The sequence below is a fragment of the Macrobrachium nipponense genome, chromosome 11 (genome assembly GCF_015104395.2).
Source record: "Macrobrachium nipponense isolate FS-2020 chromosome 11, ASM1510439v2, whole genome shotgun sequence".
Classification (NCBI taxonomy): Eukaryota; Metazoa; Arthropoda; class Malacostraca; order Decapoda; family Palaemonidae; genus Macrobrachium; species Macrobrachium nipponense.
In genome coordinates this window covers 44,193,979-44,220,278 of record NC_061087.1, presented here as the reverse complement: position 1 = coordinate 44,220,278, position 26,300 = coordinate 44,193,979, and the positions used below count along the sequence as shown (strand labels likewise).

The 26,300-nt window shown below is 41.6% G+C and overlaps 1 protein-coding gene across 4 annotated transcripts in view; it reads left to right on the top strand.

Moving 5' to 3' along the window:
• LOC135205584 (general vesicular transport factor p115-like) overlaps positions 1–26,300 on the top strand; it is a 489,349-nt gene that overhangs the window by 434,178 nt on the left and 28,871 nt on the right. For 3 of the 4 annotated variants that reach the window (XM_064236360.1, XM_064236368.1, XM_064236352.1), the window contains one exon: positions 3,980–4,078. In XM_064236360.1, coding sequence (XP_064092430.1) covers positions 3,980–4,078 — 99 coding nt within the window. Of the gene's footprint in view, positions 1–3,979; positions 4,079–4,987; positions 5,487–26,300 lie in introns of those variants that run through there. The other variant, XM_064236375.1, reaches the window with a different exon arrangement.

The following is a 26,300-nucleotide window of genomic DNA, read 5'->3' as shown; positions in this document are numbered from 1 at the left end:
TCAGATCAGACAGGGCTCAACCAGTGAGCGAATGGAGAAGTTTATTGGGGAGAATGTCAGCTTTCTCCCTTCTCTTTTCAGGATCTCGTCTCTGGATGCTCTCTCTGCAGGCACACCTCAGGAATCTCTGGGACTTTCGGGAAGAGAGCGTGGTGGTAGTCTGGGACGATTCCTGCCTAGAGGGTCTTCAGTGGTGGTCAGAAGAACCTCATCTGACTGCCAGCTTAAGTCTGGCCCTCCCGATTCATCTGTACTTGGATGCTTCAGATCAAGGTTGGGGTGCAACCTTAGAGGAAACTCAGGCCAAGGGCCTTTGGAGGGATCTGGATCGGGAGGAATTGATCAATTGCCGCGAGTTGAGAGCAGTAGAAGACGCGCTAGAACAGTTCTCAGAGTTAGTCGAGGGGAAGGCGGTAGAGCTCTTCTCGAACAACGTTACAGCATTGGCATACCTAAGGAAACGAGGGTGAACTAGGTCATCAGAACTAAATCTTGTGGCACAGAGAATACTTCGGTGGTGCAGGTCTCACAGAGTTTCTCTCCTTTATTGCGGGGAAACTCAACGTATGGCGGATGCGTTGAGTCGGTCACGGGAGGTACTCGGGGGCGAGTGAACTTTAGCGCAAGGAGAAGTCCAGCTCTTGCTAAAGAAATGGCTGGCGTCAGTAGATCATTTTGCCACAAGACTAATTTTCGGCTACCAGTCTACTTCTCTCCAGTAGCAGATCCCATTTCTTGTGGGCCAGATATATGCTTTTTCCCCCTTCTGTTTAATATATAAGTCTTAGGCAAGCTGAGAACCAGCACGAGAACTCAGATGACACTTTTAGCCCCCTTTTAACCCCAGAGACTCTGTTTCCCGGATCTTCTAGAAATGTTAGAGGAACCTCCTGTGATCCTCCTGAAGAAGAGAGATCTACTCAGTCAACTCCATTTTCATTACTATCATCAGAACCTTCGCATGCTCAACTTAGCTGCGAGGAGACTATCCAGCAAGTGGCGCTTAGTATGGGCCTCTCTAAGGAAGTGGCTCACTAGCTTTCCTTGTGTCTAAGAAAGTCCACTAGGAAACTGTATCAAGTTAGGTGGTCAATGTACAGGAGCTGGTGTAAGAAGGAAGGGCACAGCATCTCCCGCCCTACCATTGTGAAGATAGTGGACCTCCTCTTGTTCCCCAGGAAACATAAGAAGTTGTCTGAGTTACGAGCCATCAGAGGAGTTATCGCTGAGAGATCTAACGACGAAAGTGTTTTTGGTCTTGCTTGCTACAGTGAAGAGAGTGGGAGAGATCCAGGTAGTATCTAGAACAGTATCGTTCTCAGGTAAGGATATCTATCTCTCCTATTTACCAGAGTTCATCGCCAAGTCGGAATCAGAGACCAATCCTCTGCTGAGAGCCTTTAAAGTCTCCTCTCTTGAGGATTTTGTGGGAGGTGATGATTTAGAAATGTGCAACTGTCCGGTTCGTGCACTAAAGGCATATTTGTCACGCACAGCTGAACTCATGCCTCATCCGCGGACGTTATTTGTTTCACCAAGGAACCCTTCTAAGGCTATTTCAAAGAATGCGTTTAGCTTTTTCTTGTGAGAAGTTATTTCTCAGGCTACAGGTAACCCTTCTGCCTATCCTGGCAGTGGCGAATCGCACCCAAGAGCACATTCGATTAGGGGAATAGCTACCTCTTCGGGTTTTCCTAAGGAACTACTCAGTATCATCGATTTTGGAAGCAGCAACCTGGCAGTCGGTGTCAGTCTCCACATCATTCTACCTGAAGGACATTCAATTCTCTTCAATGGAGGGTTACTCACTAGGCCCTTTCGTGGCAACTAATGCGGTAGTGCTGTAAGTTCTCACACTGAGGCTTAGGGGATAGGGGTGAGGTTTTTACTTTAGGTCATTATAGCGTCTTTCAGCAAGTTTTTTTTTTCTATTAACTGTTCGCATTATTACAAGATAGGTAGGCAGATAGCATGGATGAACAACGACGGCGATTCTGGTGTATGCTCTTCACCTGCGGTGATCAACAGGAAACCCAAAGGACCTGTTCATGCAACTCCTCCTCCATACTTGAGAGGCTAAACAGTCACATGGGAGGCTCCTTTCCCTCCATACATGCGAGGTATTGAATACCACAAGAGGTCATCTAGACAGAGACGAGGCCTGACTGATGAGACTGACATAAGGTCCTCTCTCCGCTGGCAATGTCATCTAAAGAATTGAGCTCTTAGGTGAGTTAAAATACATCGTGGGTGAAACTGTTACCTGCGCATTATCTGTGAAGGGGTCAGGCTAAATGAGATTGATCCCACCTCCATTTAAATGATGTTAATCGGGCTAATTCAGGTGCAATATTCAGTTTTCATATAAAACTAATATTGTAATACTTACCTGAACACCTGAATGACTCCCACCCTCCCCTCTGGATGTCTAAGGTAATTTTTTGAACATAAAGTTGAGCTGTTAAAAGAAACGCTTTTACTTTACATATGTGAAAAAGTTTGAGATCATGTTACCAAAGTTTTTTCTAAATTTTTTAATGCATTGATTTATATAGTTTTGTAAATGTTTGAATTGGGGCTTTTTGTTAGCATGGGCTGGTCCAAAAGGGAAGTATCCAAGAACTCCATTTAATTCTGGCTGTATGAGGTGATTAATCAGGCATGCTGCTCACCTGCTAGTTATGTCACCGAGTGTCATCAGAGGAATGGGTTCCGCTCTGGTTTTTTATAAGAACTTTTCTGTCCATAGGATTTTGAGTGCTGGTTCCTGGCTTCAGCAAACCACATTCACTTCCTTTCACCTGAAAGACATTGCCTAAAGGTCCTTGGAAACATTTTCTTTGGGTCAGGTGGTGCCTGCCCAACAAGTTGTGTGGTTCATCCAGTGCTCTTGGCGGGACAGTTTGTATCGTAAGATGATTGTGTGGAAGAGAGAATGAGTGAGTTGGCTTTTCTCCTTTCTCTTTTTTTTCCTTTCTTCTTCCAAGGGGCGGGTTGAAGGATAGACATGTCATATGCTGGAACTGGTCTGTGGTCTGATATAGGTGAGTGTGGCAGTCATACTAGTTGCAGTTATTTGGTTTGTTCCTATACAATAGACAAATCTGTTTTTCAGTAGCACTTACTCCTCTCTCTAGCAATGGGAGGAGGAGTGGTGACAAAGCCCTGTGGCCTACATGGTTTGTTGCAGTTAATCCAGATATGTCTCATTGTGTTTAAACCCAGCAGGCTGAGTGTTTAGATACGTACTTATGTATTCTGTCATGGGCTCAGATCCCCTTCTTTGGGACTTGATCTTCTAGAAAGTGTGGTCAGGTGGGCTGAACCCCCAGCCGGTTCAGGGTACTTGTATCTCCCTCCAGGTGTAAGTCTATCGTATTGTTAAGACGAAAGGTTTGTTCCATGTATGAACAAATGACAAATTTTTAATCAATTTGTATTTTTCATGGCTAACAAACCTGAGGTCTTAATGTTTACTGCTTACCTCTGGTCACCACTCTCATATCCTAGGTTGGAAGAAAGACTGACGCGTCATGAGGTCCCAGGCTCGGTCAGTGACCAGCTTAAACCTATTGTATGCATGAGTTGCCAGATGCCACAGATTCCTTATTTTACAATCTTTGTTTTAACTGGTTTCCAGCTGGTGCGTGAAGATTATCTTAAGACCTCGGGTTTGTTAGTTATGAAAAATATAAATTGATAAAAAAATTTGTCATTTTTAATTGAGATTAGTACTAATTCATTTCAAAGTTTATATCCAATGAGAGAAATTGGTTGATATATTTATAAATTTTTTAAACTTAAAAATTACCATTTAATTTGGTATGCCTTATCTTGTACTGTAGGGAAATTTTTGGGTAAGAATTTTACCAGCTTAAGTTAATTTTTATTGTTGTTGGTGTAATAACTAGAATCATATTCTTAATAGTAGGGTGAGGTTTATTATTGTGTTTTTTAACCATATACATTTTGTCTTTAGCAACAGTCAAATCAGCTGTCAGATCATCAGCAGTCACAGCAACAGGAGGTGCAACAGACTACTCCACAGAATGTGGAAGCTACAAATAATAACTCTGAGGTCAGTGAAGAAACATTGAAGTAAACACTCCTATTAATAACGAAAATTTGACTATCCCTGCTCCTGTTATTGATACCAAAAATTAAAGTGAGACTTCATGATGTAAAGTTAAGGTGGTGCCTTTGTTATTTATTTTTCCACTTTTACCAAAGATGTCATGATGTTAAGTTGAAGTGGTGCCTTTGTTATGTATTTTTCCACTTTTACCAAAAATTTTTGCCTAATATATGGAAAAACTTTTACTGTAATTAACTTACTTCCAGTAATTTTTTCAAAATATAAAAATTAACTCTCCATGCAAAAAGCATACAGCCCACAATGAAGCAATTTCAGATTTGATAAGAGGCAGTTCTACACCTGGTAGTAAGAATAAGTAGAAGTCATTGTTCTTAGAAGCAAAACACTTGCAGAGCTAAACCCTACCACTGAAGAAATGCAGAAACAAGGAGGCTGGTAATGAAGGTCTCAGATTATCATGGTCATCTGCTAGACTTTTGGGCAGAGGATAACAACTACCCAAGAAAAATGTGAAGACATGACAGCAATACTTTTATCCTATTCCCTGATATTTCATCAGAAAATCAGGTTAAAAGATGCAGGAGGATATGGAGGCTGGTGAAGTAGATCAGTTGGTAGTCTACTAGATTCTAGAATGATAAAAGATTTCATTTTCTTCAAGCCTCCATCTTGCATCAGGAATTCCAGTTATATTCCGTGTAATTAAAGAGGTATGCAATATTTAGTAGTCAGTGCAGTAAAGGTAAAGACAAAAGCTTCCAAAGGGGATATTCAGGGTGAATTTGTGATTATGTGGAAGGTGCATTATGGTACCCAAGACAGCCAGAAGAGGAGACTAATGACTGACCTAATCCCTTTCAACAATTTTTACATCTGAATTTTTTTTTGTAGATGGAGAGACCTTAAATGTTTGGTATATCTCAGGAGAGGAAGCTTCATAGCATCAGGCTGTGCATCCAACATCAAGAACATAGTGAAAGTTAATGAGAGGTAGAATGTAAATGTTTTAAGCATTGCTTCTGGTCTTCAAATGCTTAAAGTATTCATTTAGGGAGTGTATCTTGGTATAAGTTTTTGGGCAAACTTTACTCATCCAATTTGGTTATGCAAAAATGTTGTTTTTATCTTGGACTGAATACCTGTAATGTGGGAGAACAAAAAGCATCCCAGCAGTGTGAATAGCTATTGAAGAAACGTGACCAAGTCCTGGATAAAGAGATTTGATAGTGTACTGAGGCTCTGATAGCAGGTGATGCTGCCACTGTACCCCTTTTCCTCTTCTGGCACCATTTTTGTGGGTGACATTCCTAACATCCTTGCTCTCATGACCTGCTCTGTCAACTGTTATGACCTTTGTAGTTGAGGACCAGTTGTGCTGAATTTTGATTCATATACACCAGGAATTTGATAAGGTTAATTAAAATGTTAAGAAAAATGAAGTAATTTATTGTAATTGCAAACTGTCCTATCATCCAGGTGCTGAAGGGGCAGCTAATACACGAAGTTGATCATCATGAAGCATGGGGGAGCTGCAGTAATTCGGCCACTTCCAAAATACCTTAAAATATTACCAAATGCCTAATTAAACACTAACTAATTATCGTATGCATACATTTAAATTTATTTATGAGCATGTGCAGCACGTATGACACTTGGCAAGTTGCTTACCTTGGAAAATCTAAATATATCTATATACCAACAGTCCAAAATTCAAACTGACGTCCACGTAGTACATAGTAATTCATGATATCCCTGGAAGGGTACGAAACCTGGTATTACAAATATGCAAGGTATGAAAAACAGATGCTTAAATTACTATAGTACTAAAAAGTAAGTGATGGTAACTGGAAGGAATTTTAATTTGGGAAAGCATTATCCCCCTAATGATTTTGGATTGACATAAAAAAATTCCCCCCTAGTTTTACAGACCCACCGATATCATCCTGGGACGAAGGTGAAGTACGTGTAGAGAGAGAGAGAGACTTCGATGAAGGAAAGCTTCTTCCTGGCTGGGGTTAAACGGAGATTACATGTCGAAAGGAATAGTCGTTGTCACTTCAAAAGACTAGCTGTATATCCTTATATAGTAAATGGAGCTCAGAGTATCTGAGCTACGAAACCCTTCGTGATTGTAAGTTTCCGTCAACCCCAGGAAGAAAGCAAAAGTATTAGTGGCTGGTTAAGCCAAAACCAGAACGGCCGCTGGAAGGCAGTGAGCTGTTAACAACCAAGGGGGTAGTTAAATATTTGAAAACTAAGTTAACTGTCTTCCAGTGACCATGCTAATTAAACACATTATAAAAACAAAATACGAATTCCATATGGAATTTTAGTACACTGCATTGGAACGAATCCAAAAACTTGTGTTTTTGGATTTTGCCAAATACATAAGATTATATATATATATATTATATATATATATATATATATATATATATATATATATACATATATACATATATATAATATATATATATATATATATATATATATATATATATATATATATATATATGTATAATATATATTGTATATGTATATGATATATGTATATGTATATATACTTGAGTATACGTATACGTATACGATACGTATACGTATACATATATCATATACATATACATTATACATATACATATACATATATATATATATATAATATATATATACATATACATATACATTATACATATACATATACATATACATATACATATCATATACATATACATAATACATATACATAACATAATACATAGAAAAATTAAATTATCAAAGTTTATAAATTCAACATTTAGGAGATTTTTCTCCAGCTTTCCACAGCAGCCTTTCTTTTAGGCTTCTCAGAAGCTGGTGACGATTTGTCTGAGTTTTGCAAATCACTTGACTTTGAGTCTCCATCATCTAAGGAAAGATAAGGTATTAGATTATTAACGTGAAGTGTACAAATCTGTCTGGTACAGCCTTTAAATACTACAGCATGTGTAGTTTCCCCAAGATCATCCGTAAAAGTTTCCTTTATCCGACCTAAAGGATAATTGTTAATCTTAGTATGTATTATCTTCCTTAATCAAAACAATGTCACCTACTTTTAGAGGATGATGAGTCACCGGACGATATCTACCCTTCCTATCAACCGCTTGGCTTAAAAGTGTTTGCATAAACTCATGATGGTAAATATCTATAAGTTTACTCCTAATCCTAGACAGTGGTTCAAATTTATTAGGAGCTCCACAAGGGACGAATTCTTCATCCTTGGGTTAAGGTTGTAAATCTGGAATGACATTGAGTGAGGAAAGCTCATACCCCCTAATTAACATTTCGGGTGTTATTGGTTCAGGAAGGTCTTCTGCTGCACTATCCCTAAGAGCCTCTTTAAAAGATATTGGTCGTCGATTTACTAAGTGGACAACATGACATACAGTAAACTCAAAATCAATGTAGGAAAGAATATTGTTCTTGATGGACCCATAGAGAAGCCTCTTTGTTAACTTGACACAAATCTCGACAAGGGAGCCCAACTGACTACATCCTTTGAAATATTGTTGAAAAGTTAATGGTTTAACACCACGCTCCTCAAAATACAACTGTGTGTGGGGGTCATTCAAAAATGAAGATATGACATTAGCTCCTGCAACTATTTGTGACCCTAAGTCACTAATGCATAACTGTGGAATGCCAAACTCGAAGCAATGAAGAGAAAATGCCCTAAGAAAATCTGTCATGCTGAGTGTTCTACAAAAATTTTAAGTTAACTGCACGAGACCAAGTGCAAGTAAAATATAATAGCCATACCTTAGCATTTTCTTTCTCCAGTTTAACTGTAAAAGGCCCTATATAATCAACGAAAATATTGCCGAAAGGCACAGCTGGTGGGTCTTCCCTGAATTCCTTGTAACAATTCTGATTTAAATTGACAGGGCGTGCATTAAATCTCTTGCAGTGAACACATTGCCTCAGAACCTTTATGCAAATTTAATAATTCTATTTTGGCAGAAGGGGTGGCATACTTAGTACACTTATAATTTACGTGATCACAGTCAGAAATACCGGCCTTGGTACAAAAATTACAAGCTTTGGTCGGAACTGTCTAAATTTTAACAGCCATTGTATTAGTCTTTTCCTGGAATGGCTTTGAATGAGCTATAACTTTATCCCTGACCGATAATTTACCTTTCACCTGAAGCATGGGGTAGCCGCAGTAATTTAGCCACTTCCAAAATACTTTAAAATATTACCAAATGCCTAATTAAACTCTAAACAATTATCGTATGCATACATTTAAATTTATTTATGAGCATGTGCAGCACGTATGACACTTGGCAAGTTGCTTACCTTGGAAAATCTAAATATATCTATATACCAACAGTCCAAAGTTCAAACTGACATCCACGTAGTACATAGTAATTCATGATATCCATGGAAGGGTACGAAACCTGGTATTACAAATATGCAAAGTATGAAAAACGTATGCTTAAATTATAATACTAAAAAGTGAGTGATGGTAACTGGAAGGCATTTTAATTTGGGAAAGCATTATCCCTCCAAATGATTTCGGAGTGACATAAAAAAACTCCCCCCTAGTTTTACAGACCCACCGTATCATCCTGGGACGAAGGTGAAGTACGTGTAGAGAGAGAGAGAGACTTCGATGAAGGAAAGCTTCTTCCTGGCTGGGGTTAAACGGAGATTATATGTCGAAAGGAATAGTTGTTGTCACTACAAAAGGCTAGCTGTATATCCTTATATAGTAAATGGAGCTCAGAGTATCTGAGCTACGAGACCTTTCATGATTGAAATCTCCTTTGTAACCGACTTAAGTTTCCGTCAATCTCAGGAAGAAAGCAAAAGTATTAGTGGCTGGTTAAGTCAAAACCAGAACGGCCGCTGGAAGGCAGTGAGCTGTTAACAACCAAGGGGGTAGTTAAATATTTGAAAACTTAAGTTAACTGTCTTCCAGTGACCATGCTAATTAAACAAATTATAAAAACAAAATACGAATTCCATATGGAGTTTTAGTACACCAGTACACTACTTTTCAGTTGCTAATGTATGGTTTGCTGTTTCTGATGTCTTAACTGGTGATGTATTCTCTCTTGCTGGATTTTATATCTGTTATAGCAGATTTTTTAGATTAAAAGGGTAAAGATGGAGAGAAAAAAGTACAAATTTTATCCAACCCTCTCCAGTTTTATCAAACAAGTTCTTATGATACAGCAGGGTTATATTTCTTAGGTTTGTGATTCAATCCTTCGTAAGTTATCAATCTATGACTCAGTCTAGATATTCTACTAATCCTGGTTCCTGAGGGAAAGTGTAGGGAGGTTCCTGAAAATAGATTTACCCATTTCATTATGTGGCAGTGACAAGCGATTATTATTATTCAGAAGATGAAACCTATTCATATGGAATAAGCCCATAGCGACCATTGGCTGGAAATTCAAGCTTCCAAAGAATATAGTGTTCATTAGGAAGAAGTAAGTTGAGGTAAAGAGAAATACAAAAATAGAGATCCTACTTATTGAAAATAAGAAATTAAATTAATCAATAAACAAATACTAGATAAAAATATATTAAAATGCAAGGAGAACAGTATTAGGGTAGTAATGTATTGCACCTTTGCTTGAACTTTTGTCCAATTACAAGACTTTCCCTGGGAGGCTGTTCCACAGTCCAACAGTGTGAGGATTAAAGGACCTCTGGAACTGAAAAGTTCAACAGTGAGGGACATTTACTGCATATTGGTGCTGCTGTTCAGTGAATCTGGTTGCTCTTGGCAGGTAAAGGAGATCAGGGAACAATTGTGAATGTGAAATGTCTCTGTTGAAATACAACTTATGAAAACGTGACAAACAAGAGACCATCCGTTGATGGTCCAAGTCATAACTACTATGTACTAGGAAACAAGAAACCTACCACCACAAACCACTCTATCTAAAAGAGATTAATCAATGGCAGGAGCAGATGTCCACACTGGAAAATATTCTAGTAAAGGGAATTCAAATTACCTAAAACAGTTTGCATTGATTTTATTGCTGTTATAAATATGAGGCCTTACGAACAATACCTAATTATTGTGGCATTTAATGAAACTTTCATTAGATATTTTTTAAAAGTCAGAGGTGAGTCAAAGGTTACGCCTAGAGTAGTTAAAGCCTCAGACTCGTTCAGGAGCTTCATCCACCTGAAGGGGAGTATGAATTGGGAAATCTGCATGAGATCTGCTAATCTATAAGTAGTATTTTCATTTTACTGGAGTTCAGTCTCATACCCAACTGACTACACCATTCCCAGATCTGGTCTATGTCCCGACTGAGGCTGAGGGCAGCTTCATTTCTCAGAAGTTTTGACTTTGCTTCACCCAAAGATGTGATTCAGGGAATCAGGCTTTTTGTTCAACTGGTCTGTCTTTCTCCCGAGATATTTATGTACAAAGATACATAAGTAGGGTGGATCCCCACATAGAAGATATGAGGACATCAAAACTTCAGTAAAGCAGGAGGAAGACTTGTATTACAATTTACTGGGTCTTTAGATGTTCACAAATATTCTACAAGCAATTTTTAACATCTTTGCTCACTAGATCACAGTATTGTTGCGGTGTTATAATTGTGAAGCAACCTACTTGAGGCATTAGAGAAGTACTGATTTATTTCATGTGCAATTTGCCACAAAAAAATCTTTCATTCAAACTAGAGGGAGATTAATTTTTTGTACTAAAATATCCTGAAAGATACCTAAAGTAGGAATTTTTGTCTTCCCATCATAATTATTGTTTTGCTGATGAGTGTTGGAAATGTGGAATGTTGCGTTTCATTTAAGTAACTTACCAACTAATTACATAGCTATTGGTTTTCAACCACAGCATCCTAAAAATTCAAAATTCGTGGTAGCACTTCAATTGTTTTGTGTAGATGACAAACCCCACTCACTTTTAGGGAAGGAGAGGAACAACAGCAAAGAGCTCAATTTGTTTTCTGCCGGTTCCCGACTAACATCAGGTGTTCTTTGCACTCTTTCTTTGTTGTTTTATGGGATTATTTTCAAAGAACTGGTGAAGTATTCAGATTTTGTTGTGGCCTTCAGTCATTAGTTATTTCATTAGCATTATTGTAGCTTTTTCTCATAATGTTGGACTGTAGTTTTTCTAGCATTTGCTTTTGCAGTGAGGGATTTAAGACTAAAATAACTAAGTTGTTCTATGACTCTCATTCCAAGTGTGTTAAATGTAGTGGGCAAGAGTGTAACAAGAAGCCGATAGGTGCCACTTGTTCTTGCCTGCTAGTGAAAAGATGGCTATCATGACATGGTTCACGTGGCTTGACTTGGAACCTCCCTTGTTGATGCAGTGTACTGCCACTGCCCTGTCGAGCACCAGCTTGATATGAGATTTTTTGGCTGGTTGAAGTTTCTTCAGGGTGAGGAACACTGCCATGGTTTCTAGCACATTGATATGAAGCTGGTGGAATGGAAGGGACCATGTTCCTTGTACCTTTTTGTACTGTGAGTACCCGCCCCAACCTGTTAAGGATGCAGCTGTGTGGATCACTAAGGCCGGCGGAGGGAACTGTAGTGGAATTGTCTTTGACAAGTTCTTGACCTCCGTCCAAGGAAGGAGACTATTCCGTAAGATCGCCGGAATCGGAGCTAGTCTGTCCCGGGATCTTTAGTTCGCTTTCGAACGCCAAACTCGATTTATATCTTTTAGTTTGGCTTTCAACAGGACGTCCGTCACTGAAGCGAATTGGAGAGAACCTAAGATCCTTTCTTGGTTTCTCCGGGACATCTGTTTGCACTTGAGAAATTGTCTGGTTGCCTTGGCTATTTCTCTGCTTTTCAACGGCGGGATTGATAGTATGTGAATCCAAATCCCATTGAATTCCCAGCCACTGGAAACGGGATGCCGGGGTTAGCCGGGACTTTGTCCTGTTTATCTGGAATCTTGGGTATTCCAGAAAACGGATGACCGTGGCGGTTGCTTTGCGGCAAGCTTCGATGCTTGTGGCCCACACGAGCCAATCGTCCAGATAGGCTACTACCATGATTCCCTGAGATCTTAGTTCCTGGACTACCGTTTCCGCCAACTTTGTATATATCCTGGGGGCTATGTTGAGCCCGAATGGCATTACCTTGAAGGAGTAGGCTTGGTTCCCTAACTTGAAGCCTAGGAACGGGCGGAGGTGTCTTGCTATCGGGACATGATAGTAGGCGTCTGTAAGATCTATAGAGGTGGTGATGGCCCCACGGGGAAGTAAGGTCCGCACCTGTGAAATGGTCAGCATCCTGAACTTGTCGCAATGAATGAATAAGTTTAGACGGGACAAGTCTAAGACTATTCTTCGTTTGTCTGAGTCTTTCACTGGGCGACACAGGTCCTTTGCCCAGAAATAGATTTTTCCTACGTCAAAATCCCTTTATTTGCAGTGAATGTCAGGACTGGGATGATAAGAAGTGGAAAGTGTTAAAGTCTCACTTAGACAAACTTGAGAGGGAGAAAAAGGGAAAGGCAGCCTCTAGAGCTGAAAATAGGGCAAATCTAGAATTTGCTCCTTTGACTAGGTTAGTATATGATAGTACTATATCTTCTACACTGGTTCCTGCCATTTCTCCTATCCCTAACCTTCCTACAACTTTACCACATAACACCCCTGTACCTGGTTACCATGCGTCCAAGCCCAATCCCATTGCTAGCCTTGAATCTAGTGTTGTGCAAGTAGAGGAGGTGGCTACTCATCCCGCTGGTGCTCCTACACAAAGGTCCCTGTTCTGCTCCCCTGAAACTTGGAGGAGACATACTGGAGGTCCAAGGAAGACCAGTGGTATTTGCTCATGGATAGTCACCCCCTCAGTCAAGCCTGTAGCCCAATCACAGGCTTTGACAGAGTTGCTGGAAAGACATCAAAGTGAGTGTTCTCCACCTCTTGTTGAATTTAGAAGGTTCCAGCCCCAACGAGAGGCATAGGTGGCACTTCCCAGCTTTGCCTCATAATCTCAAGAGGCAGACCACTCCTCACTTCCAGTCAAGAGGTATAGAGAGGGCAGTCTTATCCCTCAGCCCTCCTGCAGAGCCCTTAGCCCTTCTGCAGAGCCTTCAGCCCTCCTGCAGCTTCGCTGAGCCACCTTCTGCCTCTACTTCGGCTTGACCTCCTGTGTCAGCTTGGGACAGCCCAGAGTTGTTTTCACTGCATGCTGAGCACCCATTTTTGGTTCCCAAGCACCTGAAAGACTCGTTCAGAGACAGTCATCGTCATTTAAGCACCTCTCAGCTTCCGAGCACCCGTCGCCAACAGAGCACTTGATGCCCGGTTTCAAGCATCAGACACCAGCTACTGAGCTTGTGGTGTCAACTCTCATACACTTGGTCCACCTTAACCTTCTCAAGTACACTCTTCGGTTCAGGAGACCTGTTGTTAGCACTGATTAAGCATCAGCTGGCGACTATTATGTGTTTTTTTTGCAGAAGGCCCCCACAACATCCAAGGCCTCCCAGGATACATCTTTGTTGCCTGTTTCTTCAGATCAAGAAGTCTTTGATCAAGCACCTCCTCCTTCTTCGTGATATGCTTCCTTACTTAGATATCTTCTGGCCAGCTTTACTGACTTCTTTGTGCCTGCTGCCAGGTTTCTCCAGCTTCAACCATCCTTATGAGGAACCAATCAGACAACAGTGCTCAGCTCCATAAGTTGATGCTTTCCTCCTCCTCGAGGGAGGCTCTCAACAAGGTGGATGATTGGCTCTCTTTGAAGAGGAAGCAGGGTAAAGCCACCTTTGCTTGGCCTCCCTTTAGATTCTAGACTAATACGTAGGAGATACCTCTCCTATTCTACTGGAGAAGCTCCTTCTTTGGGAGTCGCTGCTTCCTCCCAAGGGACTTCTTCAGATTTACTGATTCATTGTGCCTCTCATCAGCCATTGTGTCAGTGAAGATTATGTTTTTGTCTCTGAACTAGACTACCTCTCTATGAACATATTTAAGGTGTTTGAGGTGTTTATTTTCCTTGATTGGACTATTAAGGCCCATGCTAAGAAAATCGAGGACTGACCTGATCTGGCAGAGGACCTAGCTCCAGACTGGCTAGCTGTTTTGTCATGTGCTGACAAGGCCATCTGGGATGGCTCCGTAGGGCTCACCTCTCTCTTTTCTATGGAGTTTTGAAGAAAAGGGAGTTGTGTGCTCCTCCACCATGAAAAGTCACCCAAACCCAGAAGCCTGCTCTCCTTTTCTCTCCTTTTGACCAGCTACATTGCTTCCTGCAAGCCACTGTTCAAGAGGTTTCATCAGACCTCCAGAAGTCGACACAGGATCTCCTAGCCCACTCCACTAAGTGGAGGCAAGCAGAAGCCCAGACAAGACCTTGGACTAACCTATGCTCCTCATTGAAGTCCGTCAAGAAATTGACATTCAAACCTGCTGCCAAGAAATGAGGATTCAGTCCTTTGTGCTCCAGTAGGGGCCAACCTTCTCCATTTTTGGGAGAAGTGGAGTAACAGAACAGAGGGTCCAGAGCAATGGATTGTTCAAATCCTGATGGAGGGCTACTCCATTTCTTTCTGAGAGAAACCTCTGTTAGTCAAGTCCCCCATTGTTATGACTGCTTGCTTGGAAGGCTCCCAGAAATTTTTGGCCCTTTCGAAGGAAGTCAGCTCCCTTCTTTTTAAAAGGGCCTTAGAAGTCAAAAATCACAATTGAGAGGGGTTCAGAAGATGACATTCCATATGGAAACAAACCAGTCAGTCATGTCATCTATTCGCCAGGGCAATTGGATGATCGCCCTGGACATGCAGGATGCTTACTTCCATGTACCAATCCATCCAGACTACAGTAAGTTCCTCTGGTTCGTTTTTCAGAGAAGAGCTCTTCAGTTTCTGGCCTTGTGTTTTGGCCTCTCTTGGAATCAATATCCCCCTTTATTTGGATGATTGGCTTCTCCATTCCCCATTGAGGGAGGAGTGCACGGAGGTCTAAAAGAAAACTCTACGCCTGACTTATGAGTTGGACATTCTGATCAACAAACAAAAGTCTCAACTGATTCCAAGTTTCCAACACAAGGTATCCTTTATTTTGGGGAAGATCTTTAACTCTTAGACTTTCCAGGTTTATCTATCCCCAAAAGTGTCGACTCCTGCCTTCGCATGGTCTACAGATTTCTCTCTCCCATCCTGTTCAACCAATGAGTGGATGAGTGTCCTGGGGACTCTGACCTCCATCGAACAGTTCATAAAGTTTGGCAGACTGCACATTAGAGTTCTACAGTTCTTTCTCAAGGTCAACAGGAACAGGAAGAGCCAACTGGACACTGTTTCCCATCGCATCAGAAATCAAATCAGAAACTACAATGGTAGATGTGCAAAGGAAGACATCTTCAAGGAAAATCTCTTCCATTGAGCCCTGATGTAGATTTTTATTCAGACGCCTTGGACCTAGATTGGGGAGCCCACTCTAGGGGATCAAGAAGTTTCAAGGGACATGGTCCACACAACAAAGAAACCTTCATATAAATGTCAAGGAACTGAAGGCTATTCACCTAGGTCTCCAGTCCTCCACTCTGATCTTCGGTGAGAAAGTGGTAATTCGTGTGGACAGCACTGCTGCCTTGTCTTATATCTGCAGGCAGGGAGGCACTCACTCCTTCTCCCTCTGCTGGCTGCAAAAGATCTCCTTCTTTGGGTGGGGCAGAACCAAGTTACCCTTATCACTCAGTTTATCTTAACAAATGAGTTGTGTTGCCGCAAGCAGTTCCTTCCTACAGAATGGACCTTAGACCTCCTGGTCTGCAACGATCTGCGAAAGTTATGGGGCAGACTAACTGTAGACTGGTTTGTTTGCGACACTGAGGAATCCCCATCTCTCTCTCTCCTATTCTCCAGCCCCGGACCCTCTGGCATGGGTGATGGATATGCCATGCTTCTGGACTGGTCAGGCCTGGACATCTACGCTTTCCCTCTGTTTGGCATGATCAGAGAAGTGATCAACAATTTTCTTCCCATCGCAGCATCTCGATGACCTTAGTTGCTCTGTTCTGGGCCACTAAGGAATGATTCCCAGACCTGCTTCGACTTTTAGTGGATTTGCCAAGGCTGCTTCCTCAAAAACAGTCTCTTCTCAGACAGCTCCACTTCTTCAGATTCCACCAAAGGTTATCTGCTCTGGCCCTGGCAGGATTCAGACTGTCCAGAGTCTGGTCTGAGCAAAGGGCTTTTCAAAAGCAACTGCGGAGGCTATTGCCAGATGTAGACATCAGTCTCCTAGCAACGTATATACGTAAACCCAAGTGGACAGTCTTCAGGAGATGGTGCACTCAACATAACATCTCGTCTTTCTTGTCTTCTGAAATGTCTGTGAGTCAAATCACAGATTTTCTGCTCTACCTGAGGTGCTTCAGGAAGTTATCCTCTACCATCAAGGGGTGTAGGGCAATGTTGTATTCTGTCTTCAACCACAAAGGGCTAGATCTTTCTCCTAACTGGGACCTCAACGACCTCGTCAAATCCTTTGATACATCTAAGAAAAGGAAGTCTGAAGATGTCTCTTGGGATCTTGACTTAGTTTTAAAAATGGCTTTCAGGTCCCACTTTCAAACATCTCTGCTCTGCCTCACTAAGGGCTCCTCATTGCTTTGGCCACTGCCAAACATATCAGCGAGCTTCAGGCTTTTGACAAGAGAGTTGGATTTGTGTGAGGAGATGCAGTCTGCTCCTTCTCTCTTGGGATCTTGCCAAGAATGTAGACCCTTCCAAGCCCTGTTCCCGTTCATCTATTCTATACGTTTGTTCACTATGCACACCCAGACTGTGAAAGCTAGGGCTACCAAATTTTCACCTTAGACTCCTCTTTCCCCAGGAAGGTTTTATTCAAAATCCAAAATTCGAGGGCCATTTCTAAGGGGGTCATAACCTCTCTTTTTCATACCCCCTCCTTTTTTACAACTTTTGGAGTTGACAGCTAGGGCTACCAAATTTTTTACCATAAGACTCCCTTCCCCCCCAAGGAAGGTTTTAGTCAAAATCCGAAACTTGTACAACTTTTGGTATTGACAACTTGGGCTACCAAATTTTTACCATAGACTCCCCTGCCTCCCGGGGAGGTTTTAATCAAAATTGGAAATTTGAGGGCCATTTCTAAGGGGGTCATAAGCCCTCTTTTTCATACCCCCTCATTTTTTACAACTTTCAGGATTGACATCTATGTATAGAAGTACGTATTTATATAGGTACAGAGAGGCTCCCCACAATATGGGGCCATAAGTTACCCTCAGTAGTAAGGAGGGCAACCTTCACTTGGGAGTTGGGCTCTGAGGGTTTTCCCCATTAATTTATTATTATTAAAATAATAATAATAATAAATAAAATAATAATAATATAATAATAAATAATAATTAATAATTACCCCATTATTAATTATAATAATAATAATAATAATCATACTTAATAATAACTAATTAATAATAATAATAAATAATTAATAATACCTTTATTTTAGCTCAGGGCTATATACATGGAATATACAAAATACAGACAGTAACATACACAATCTAGATACATGAGACATGATAAAAAAATGAATAATCGGCACTTATCCACAAAATAGCAGAGGTAGCATAAAAGATAATCATAATACTGGTAATAACAGTAATAATATTGGTGAGAAAAAAAATGCATTGAGAGTTATAACAGTTAGTGCACATATTATATAACTTAAATTTCAACTAGAGACCTCAGGTGGTTACAGTAGTCAGGTCCAGAGGACTAAATACGAAAATTGAATGTAAAAAAACTTAAACTTGATAGTAATCACAGTAATAAAGAAAAATTAAAATATCAGCAATAAATGTAATAATGACAAAATCTGCAGACGACATCTCGCCAATACAGAGATCAAGTCCTTTTAGGGGACAAAGGCCTCATTTTCCCATCTTTCCCACAATTTAGATCTTCTTCTTGCTTCACTCCTTAGGATGCTTTGTACGAGCGAGTTGCTGCTATTTCTCACTCGGGTTACCAGACTGGACATTGTTCGCCTAACAATAATTTTTAAATTGTCCTGTTGGTTTTCTATGAACATCTGTGTGGCGGAGTGGTAGAGGTGGGAGTGTTTGTGAGGCGTCTCAGAATGTCATTGTGCACAACAGTGATGTGTCTCATTGTCTCTCTGGTATAGTTCGTCCAGAGGGAACACCCATAGATACTGTAGTAGTACGAGCGGAAGAGCAGCAGTTTCACGTCTCCGTGACAGAAGGAAAACCTCCTTGCAATCATGTTGCCAGTTGCACATAGTTTACGACGCCTCTGTTCAATGTCTGTTGTATCTTTTAGGTCGTCGGTGATAATGTGACCCAAATACGGAAATTCGTGCACAAATTCCAGCCGATGGTTTCCAAGGAAAATTTGTGGTTCTGCAATATGCTTAAGCGATCTCAGGAGCAGCGACATGCATTGGGTCTTGGTTTCGTTGTAGATTATATCAAATTCCTCTGCATATTGGCGGCAAGTGTCGATGAGTTGTTGGAGACCTTGGGCTGATGGGGAAATCAGAACCATATCGTCGGCGTAACAGAGGTTGTTTATAGTTGTTTCATTGACAGTGCATCCGATTGGGAGCGAGTTCAGTTTGACATTCAAAGCATCTGTGTATGTATTAAACAGGCATGGAGAGAGAATGCCCCCTTGCTGAAGCCTGTTTAGGGAGCCGAAGGTGTACGATAATACGTTACCCCATTTGACACAGAATTGCTGTGTGGAGAACCAGCAATGTAAAATGCCAATTAGATACAGGGGTGTGCCCCTTTTATGCAGCTTCAGGTGTTGAAATAGGCAGGTAATCCTGTAAGCCACTTTGTTTACTTCTGCATGGGAGTTTGTGAAAGATGAATGGGTCAGAGCCAGTAAGAAACTTGACTCTCTCTACTATGGCGTCTAGCGTAACCGATGAGCGCAGATTGTGAATTTCTATGTGATATCTCTTCTCAGGTGTCGGACGGGGTGAAACACAAAAGTTGGGCTCCGGTCCAACGGCCAAACGAGAGGTTCTTCTCTTCTTTCTGCTTGTTTGTATCTGCCAGCCACCAGACCCCTCTTGATTACTCTCATCTGCATCTATGATGGGGGGTTGTGAGTGGGGAGAGATAGGGTGGGGAGGATTACGAGGGATGGTAATCATCACCGGAGAGCTATCTTCCACCCGAGGCACTGGGGAGGGAGAAGAGGTTGGGAGACCAACATTCCCCTCAGAACGGTCTACAGGTGACGGGGTCACTTCCGTGTTGCTGTGAGGCGAGGAAAAACTGGATGCCGCATTCATAGGTTTTTAAAATCCCAGTTTACTGCTGGTGGATGATCAGTTAGGGGGTTCACTGTAGGGAGGGATGGGCTACTGAATGACACCCGTAATGGAATGTGATCGTAGCCCGTTGCAAGATCATAGCGAATATTGCAGGTCATTATAGAATCATGAAGTTGTGGAGATGTGATGCAGTGGTCCAGCCAGGAGGTTGTAATTGCGTCCGCTCTATCATGTACATATGAATAGGAGGGAGGGAGGGAGGAGCTTTACATGGCAAATTTGGAGAGCATGATTTTGATAGAAGCGAGTAAGTTCATTATAAAATTGTTTTGTGTGGTGAGAATTAAGGTCCCCAATTATACAAATATGATCAGCAGGAGAATCATGAATAATACTGTGTAACTCCCTTAGGATCATGCAGTAATGATCAAAATTATTGTTATTTTTCCATGGCATATAAACATTAATGATTAGGATTTTAGAATTCCGTACTGTCACTTGAAGCCCCAGCAATCTGTCACTCCTGTAGGTCATCACCTTTATCATATTGTCTAACGGTTTGTGGCACAGGAGATTATGTTTAATGTATCCATGGCTACTCACGAAGATGGGAGATGAATGCGCTGATCATTTGGGTGGATGGAGGTAGCCAGGGGGAGTGGGCAGTCACTCACCTTGGGGGGTTGGCTGGCACTTGCAGTGGAAATGACCCTGGTTGGAGTGTCAGTAAGTTCCCCTGGGGGTGGTTGGTCCTGGATTAGGTTATATCTTGAAACTAATATATTAGGACCAAAATTCTTGCCTTTAAGAACGTCAAGGTGTTGAAATAGGCAGGTAATCCTGTAAGCCACTTTGTTTACTTCTGCATGGGAGTTTGTGAAAGATGAATGGGTCAGAGCCAGTAAGAAACTTGACTCTCTCTACTATGGCGTCTAGCGTAACCGATGAGCGCAGATTGTGAATTTCTATGTGATATCTCTTCTCAGGTGTCGGACGGGGTGAAACACAAAAGTTGGGCTCCGGTCCAACGGCCAAACGAGAGGTTCTTCTCTTCTTTCTGCTTGTTTGTATCTGCCAGCCACCAGACCCCTCTTGATTACTCTCATCTGCATCTATGATGGGGGGTTGTGAGTGGGGAGAGATAGGGTGGGGAGGATTACGAGGGATGGTAATCATCACCGGAGAGCTATCTTCCACCCGAGGCACTGGGGAGGGAGAAGAGGTTGGGAGACCAACATTCCCCTCAGAACGGTCTACAGGTGACGGGGTCACTTCCGTGTTGCTGTGAGGCGAGGAAAAACTGGATGCCGCATTCATAGGAGTCTGGTGGCTATCTGTGCGATTGTCCATTGGTCCCTGCACTCCTTTGATCGCATCCCAGATCTGTGTGAGGTTATTTGTTTCCACTGTTATAAGACTGTCTAGGGATTCCTGTAGTCCTTTGATCACGTCCCAGATTCTTGATAATTTATCATTTGTCTCCTCGTTTTTTTCCCGAGTTTTTTCCAATTATTTCTGAGAGAGATTTTGCTGTTTGGAAGGCATTTTCTCACCGCAGGTAGGCTTAGGTCAGCAGGTCCCTTTGGAGGCAGATTGTAAGGGTCATTGGCGTAGATTTCCACCGAGCAGGTCCTTAGCCACTTAGTGATATATGATATTTTCTTGTGAGAGGAGTTCTTCGTGGATCGCTCCTTGAGAATGCTCTCTGGTATTAGATCTTTGCATTTCATATATGCAACGTTGATTTCCTCATCGGAGAAGGCATCACTGACAGATTGTATAGCGGACTCGACGTCGGAAAGGTTTGACTGGTATTGTATAAAGTAAAGACAATTGTTGGGAGTACGGAACTTGTGTGTGGGGCACAGGCACCGGTAGGTGCCAGGGTCACTTGCACAACGCTTGGAGGTTGGTCGGATGACATTTTGTGGTAAGGTAAGGGTCAAGCACTAACACATACACTGCATTCTTTTACCCATTTCCCAGGACCAATTTTCTTGTGAGAGGAGTTCTTCGTGGATCGCTCCTTGAGAATGCTCTCTGGTATTAGATCTTTGCATTTCATATATGCAACGTTGATTTCCTCATCGGAGAAGGCATCACTGACAGATTGTATAGCGGACTCGACGTCGGAAAGGTTTGATTGGTATTGTATAAAGTAAAGACAATTGTTGGGAGTACGGAACTTGTGTGTGGGGCACAGGCACCGGTAGGTGCCAGGGTCACTTGCACAACGCTTGGAGGTTGGTCGGATGACATTTTGTGGTAAGGTAAGGGTCAAGTACTAACACATACACTGCATTCTTTTACCCATTTCCCAGGACCAATTGGCCTTGACTAGCAGTGATTTAAAAGATTTCTAAGGCACTGATTGGAGCAGAAAGAATATTAGTATATCTGCAATTGCACAACACTCTCCGGCGTACACGCCGGGTATTACGTGGAAACACTATTAACACATTGCTTACTATAAGAGGTATAATCACCAAGGGTGAAAAACCCTTCTTTTCTGTGAAGAAATGCGAGAGGGACCTCCAACACGTCCGCCCCCACACACTACTGAACAGCTAATCATTAGGAAGCAGGAGGCCTATGCCCTTTTGACTTATTACTGCATTCAAATTTGGTACCATGAGTTAACGTAAATGACTACAAACGCATTCAACATTAATATCAGAGTTTAACTATAGGCTGAGTTTATCAAGGGCTGTTTAAGAGGGGCCTCACTATCAAAATCTTTCATAAGCAACCCATCGCAACATGTATGGGCCTGCTGTCAGCCGGCGATGCCTGACTGAGCTGGTCAGTGACGCAGTAGCATTGGCTGGGGAAAGATATTCGTATGTGTATGCCACTTAGAAGTGAGTGTGCATTTGATAACACGTCCAAAGGATGGGTGCAGTAATGCCTCAATCTTACCCGATTTGAGTTGCACGAATGCACAAATTCACAATAGCACGAACTTTTCATTGGAACCTAACTAGTTATCATATGTGAGTATTTCACAGACCCCCTGCAAAAATGTTTTAATTTTTTATGTAATTTATAAGTTTTCAAGCTTTATGTATAACTTGAATAACATTAAATAATATAAAAATAATTCTCTCTCTCTCTCTCTCTCTCTCTCTCTCTGAGATGAGAAAATTTTTATGGTAAATGTAGTATGTACTATTTATTAATATTTTCAAATAATAATAATAAAGGGATTTTGACGGAGGAAAAATCTATTTCTGGGTGATTGGCTCGTGTCGCCCTATGAAAGTATCCTTAATATCATTCTTTCTAGGTAAAATTAATCTAAAATTACCAGAGAAAAACAAAATTAAGAAAATGTCAGTAAAACTGACTCGCTCACTCTATAAAAGAAGTGTCGGTAAGAGAATATAGGCGAGTGGGATCACTACCACGAGTCATTCACCATTTAGACCTTCCAACATAAAATCCCCACCAGAGAGAGCTGATACCAAAGGGTGATGCGGCCGCTACTACTACTACTACCGACGCCACGGACAGCAGCGCCCCTAGCGGTCATCCTTAATCTATGAACATCTTGTCCTGCAGGGTGGGTAAAAGAAGACAGGGTGGGTTTCATAGGGCGACACGAGCCAATCACCCAGAAATAGATTTTCCTCCCGTCAAAATCCCTTTTCTGGGGGCTCAGCTCGTGTCGGCCTATGAAAATATACCGAGAAACGACTAAGATGGGAATAAGGACAAATGAAACCCAATAGTAAAAAAAGAGATATATATAAGTGAATCAGAAACATTACAGTATACAAAGTTACTTAAAGCTAACTTATCCTAATACAATGGCATGATAAAGAAAGCAATCAATATAAAGTACTTAAAAATTAACTTATATTAGATATAGTAACATATAATAATGTAATGGCAAATAACAAGGAGTGATTCACTTAAATAAGATATTTACAAAATATACAAACACATTGTGTTCTACCCTAGCATAAAAATAAGGGTAGAAAACACTGAAGTACATTATATGTACATAATGTGGATGTCCCTAGCAAAAAAAATAAGGGACAATCCACCAATATTATTCTAGCGGCTAAGGCTAGAGTATTCCGAGTAGCATGGCAATAGGGTGAGGCATGTTTTTTGGACGAGGTAGGTAGAAAGGAGACCTGGATCTATACTACAACTACTATGCAGTATCATCAGAAACAATGTTTCCCGCTTGCTACTGCAGAAAATTTTAAAGATTACCAAGGACTTTAGATAATGACGTTTAAAGACTGTCGGTGATTTCCATCCAGTATACTTTTTAAGATCCTCAAAGTTCAATATGTTTTGAAAGTAATTAATTGAGGTGGCTACTCCTCTGATGTCATGGTGCTTTTGGAAATGAATCAGGATGGCTTGTTTAATGAAGTAAAGGATCTGTTTGGTTGATTCCTTTTACTGATAAAGTGCCACCTTTTTCTCTCATAAAGAGAGAGCCTGAGGATCTTGAGGATGTACGAGATAGAAAGGCTCTTAAAGTTGATACTGGGCAGAGAGAAGGATCTTGCGGAAGTGGGATGACTTTCCAAGGAGCCCACCTTGCAAGGGGATCCTCATTTTTAGCTAAAAAGCTACAATCCGGTGAAAGTAGAACTTCTCCTGAGGGGAGGAATTCCACATGACCCGCATCTCTGGATAGAGCCGACAGTTCTGAAATTCTGGCTCCTGAAGCCAGGCTTAATAAAAATAACGTCTTTCTAAGAAGCATTATAAAAGTGCAAGACGAGTTGTCAGTATCTGAGGCTAGTTTGAGGACATCATTTAAGAACCATGAAACTGCAGTAAGGCCTTTGAGAGGGTCTAAGTCTAGCACAGGCTTTGGGAATAGATGTAAAGTAAGAATCTGTTAGGTCTATTTGGAAACCCAACTGAAAGATTTTCTTCAAAGCCGATTTATGAGTAGTAATAGTGCTAGCTGCTAAGCCTTTTTCAAACAAAGATCTGAAAAAGGATATAGCTAAGTTAACTGTCATGGTTGTGGTGTTCGATTCTTTCAGCAAGGATGCTAATTTTTTATCAGCTGAGTCATATTGTCTAATAGTTGACTCTCTTTTATCTGATTCTAGGAAGAGGATGTTTTTGTGGATCAATGTTAGCATCTTTGTTAGCCGCAACTTCATGAAGTCCATAAAGTTAGGGTCTGAAGAATTCCTGAGGAAGCGAACACAGTCCTCATTTGTACTGATTGTGACAGCTTGGGATTGGGAATCCGTTGAGGTCGAAGACCCAATTCCAGAAGCAGAGGGATACAGTTTGCTTTTTTGGCCAGTCTGGAGCAATTCAGTGCTACTAGTCCCTGAAAGTCCTCAGCTTGCTCAAGACCTTCAAAAGAAGATTCACTGGAGGAAAAACATAGATTTTCCTCCACTGATTCCAATCTAACGACAGGGCGTCCGTGGCATAAGCCAGAGGGTCCAGGTTGGGGCCACATAGCAAGGGAGCTTGTGGTTCGCTTGTGAGGCGAAGAGATCTACTTGGAGACCTGGGACTCTCCGGCATATCCACTGGAATGACCCGTCGTCTAGAGACCATTCTGATTCCAGAGGGACTGACCGGGACAAGGCGTCTGCTATCACATTTCTTACCCCGCCAGGTGAGTGGCGGACAGCTGCCATCTGTGTTTGTCTGCTAGTGCAAAAATGGCTATCATACTGATTCACGTGTTTGGATTTGGACCCTCCCCTGATGATGCAATGTACTACTACTGCACGTCCAAAACAAAACCAGTCTTAGATGAGACTTCTTCGGGGAAGGAGTCTCTTCAGGGTAAGAAATACTGCCATCGCTTCCAGGACGTTTATGTGAAGCTGGCGGAACTGAACCGACCAAGTCCCCTGAACTTGCTTGAATTGAGAATATTTCCCCCCACCCCGGACAGGGAGGCATCCGTGTGAATGGTTAACACTGGAAGGGGATATTGAAGGGGTACTAATTTGGCAAGGTTTTTCACTTTTGTCCATGGACGGAGCTGGTTGCGAAGGATCTGTGGGATCACTGACAACTTGTCTCGAGATTTGGTGTTTGCTCTTGATCGCAAACTCGATTTATATCTTTCAGCCTTGCTTTCAGGAGGATGTCTGTCATGAGGCAAACTGGAGAGAACCTAGGATTCTTTCCTGGTTTTCTTTCTCCAGATGTTTGTTTGCATTTGAGAAATTGTTTCACAGACTTGACTATTTCTTTTCTTTTGACCACCGGAATTGACAGATTTTGGGAAGACAACGTCCCATTGGATTTCCTAGCCACCCTGAAAACGAGACTCCGGAGTGAGCCCTGTATTTTCGTTTTTGTTTATTTATCTGGAACCCTAGATGTTTCCAGAAATTGAACTACCTTCTTTTCGATGGCTTTGAGACATTCCTCGACCGTTGGTGCCCAGATCAACCAATCGTCGAGGTATGCTGCTACCATTATCCCTTGAGTTCTCAACTGTTGAACTACTACTTCTGCTACTTTCGTGAATACCCTGGGGGCTACATTCAGACCGAAGGGCATCACTTTGAATGAGAACATCTGATTTCCTAGTTTGAAGCCTAGGAATGGCCGGAAGTGTCTGGCTATAGGGATATGATAGTATGCGTCTGTAAGATCGATGGAGGTTGTGACGGCCCCAACGGGGAAGTAAGGTCCGTACCTGCGAGATGGTGAGCATTTTGAACTTGTCGCACGAATGAAAGAGTTTAGCTTTGACAGTCTAAGATTACCCTTCTTTTTGTTGAGCTTTCTTTGGCACGCTGATAAGCGACCTTGAAATTTTAGATGCTTGACTCTCGCAATAGCTCCTTTCTGAAGGAGTTCCTCCGCATAATCTGTCAATTCCTTTGATGGTTCCTGATAGAATGATTTGATTGGAGGGGGATCTTTGATCCAACTCCAACCCAATCCTTTGGACACGATGCTCT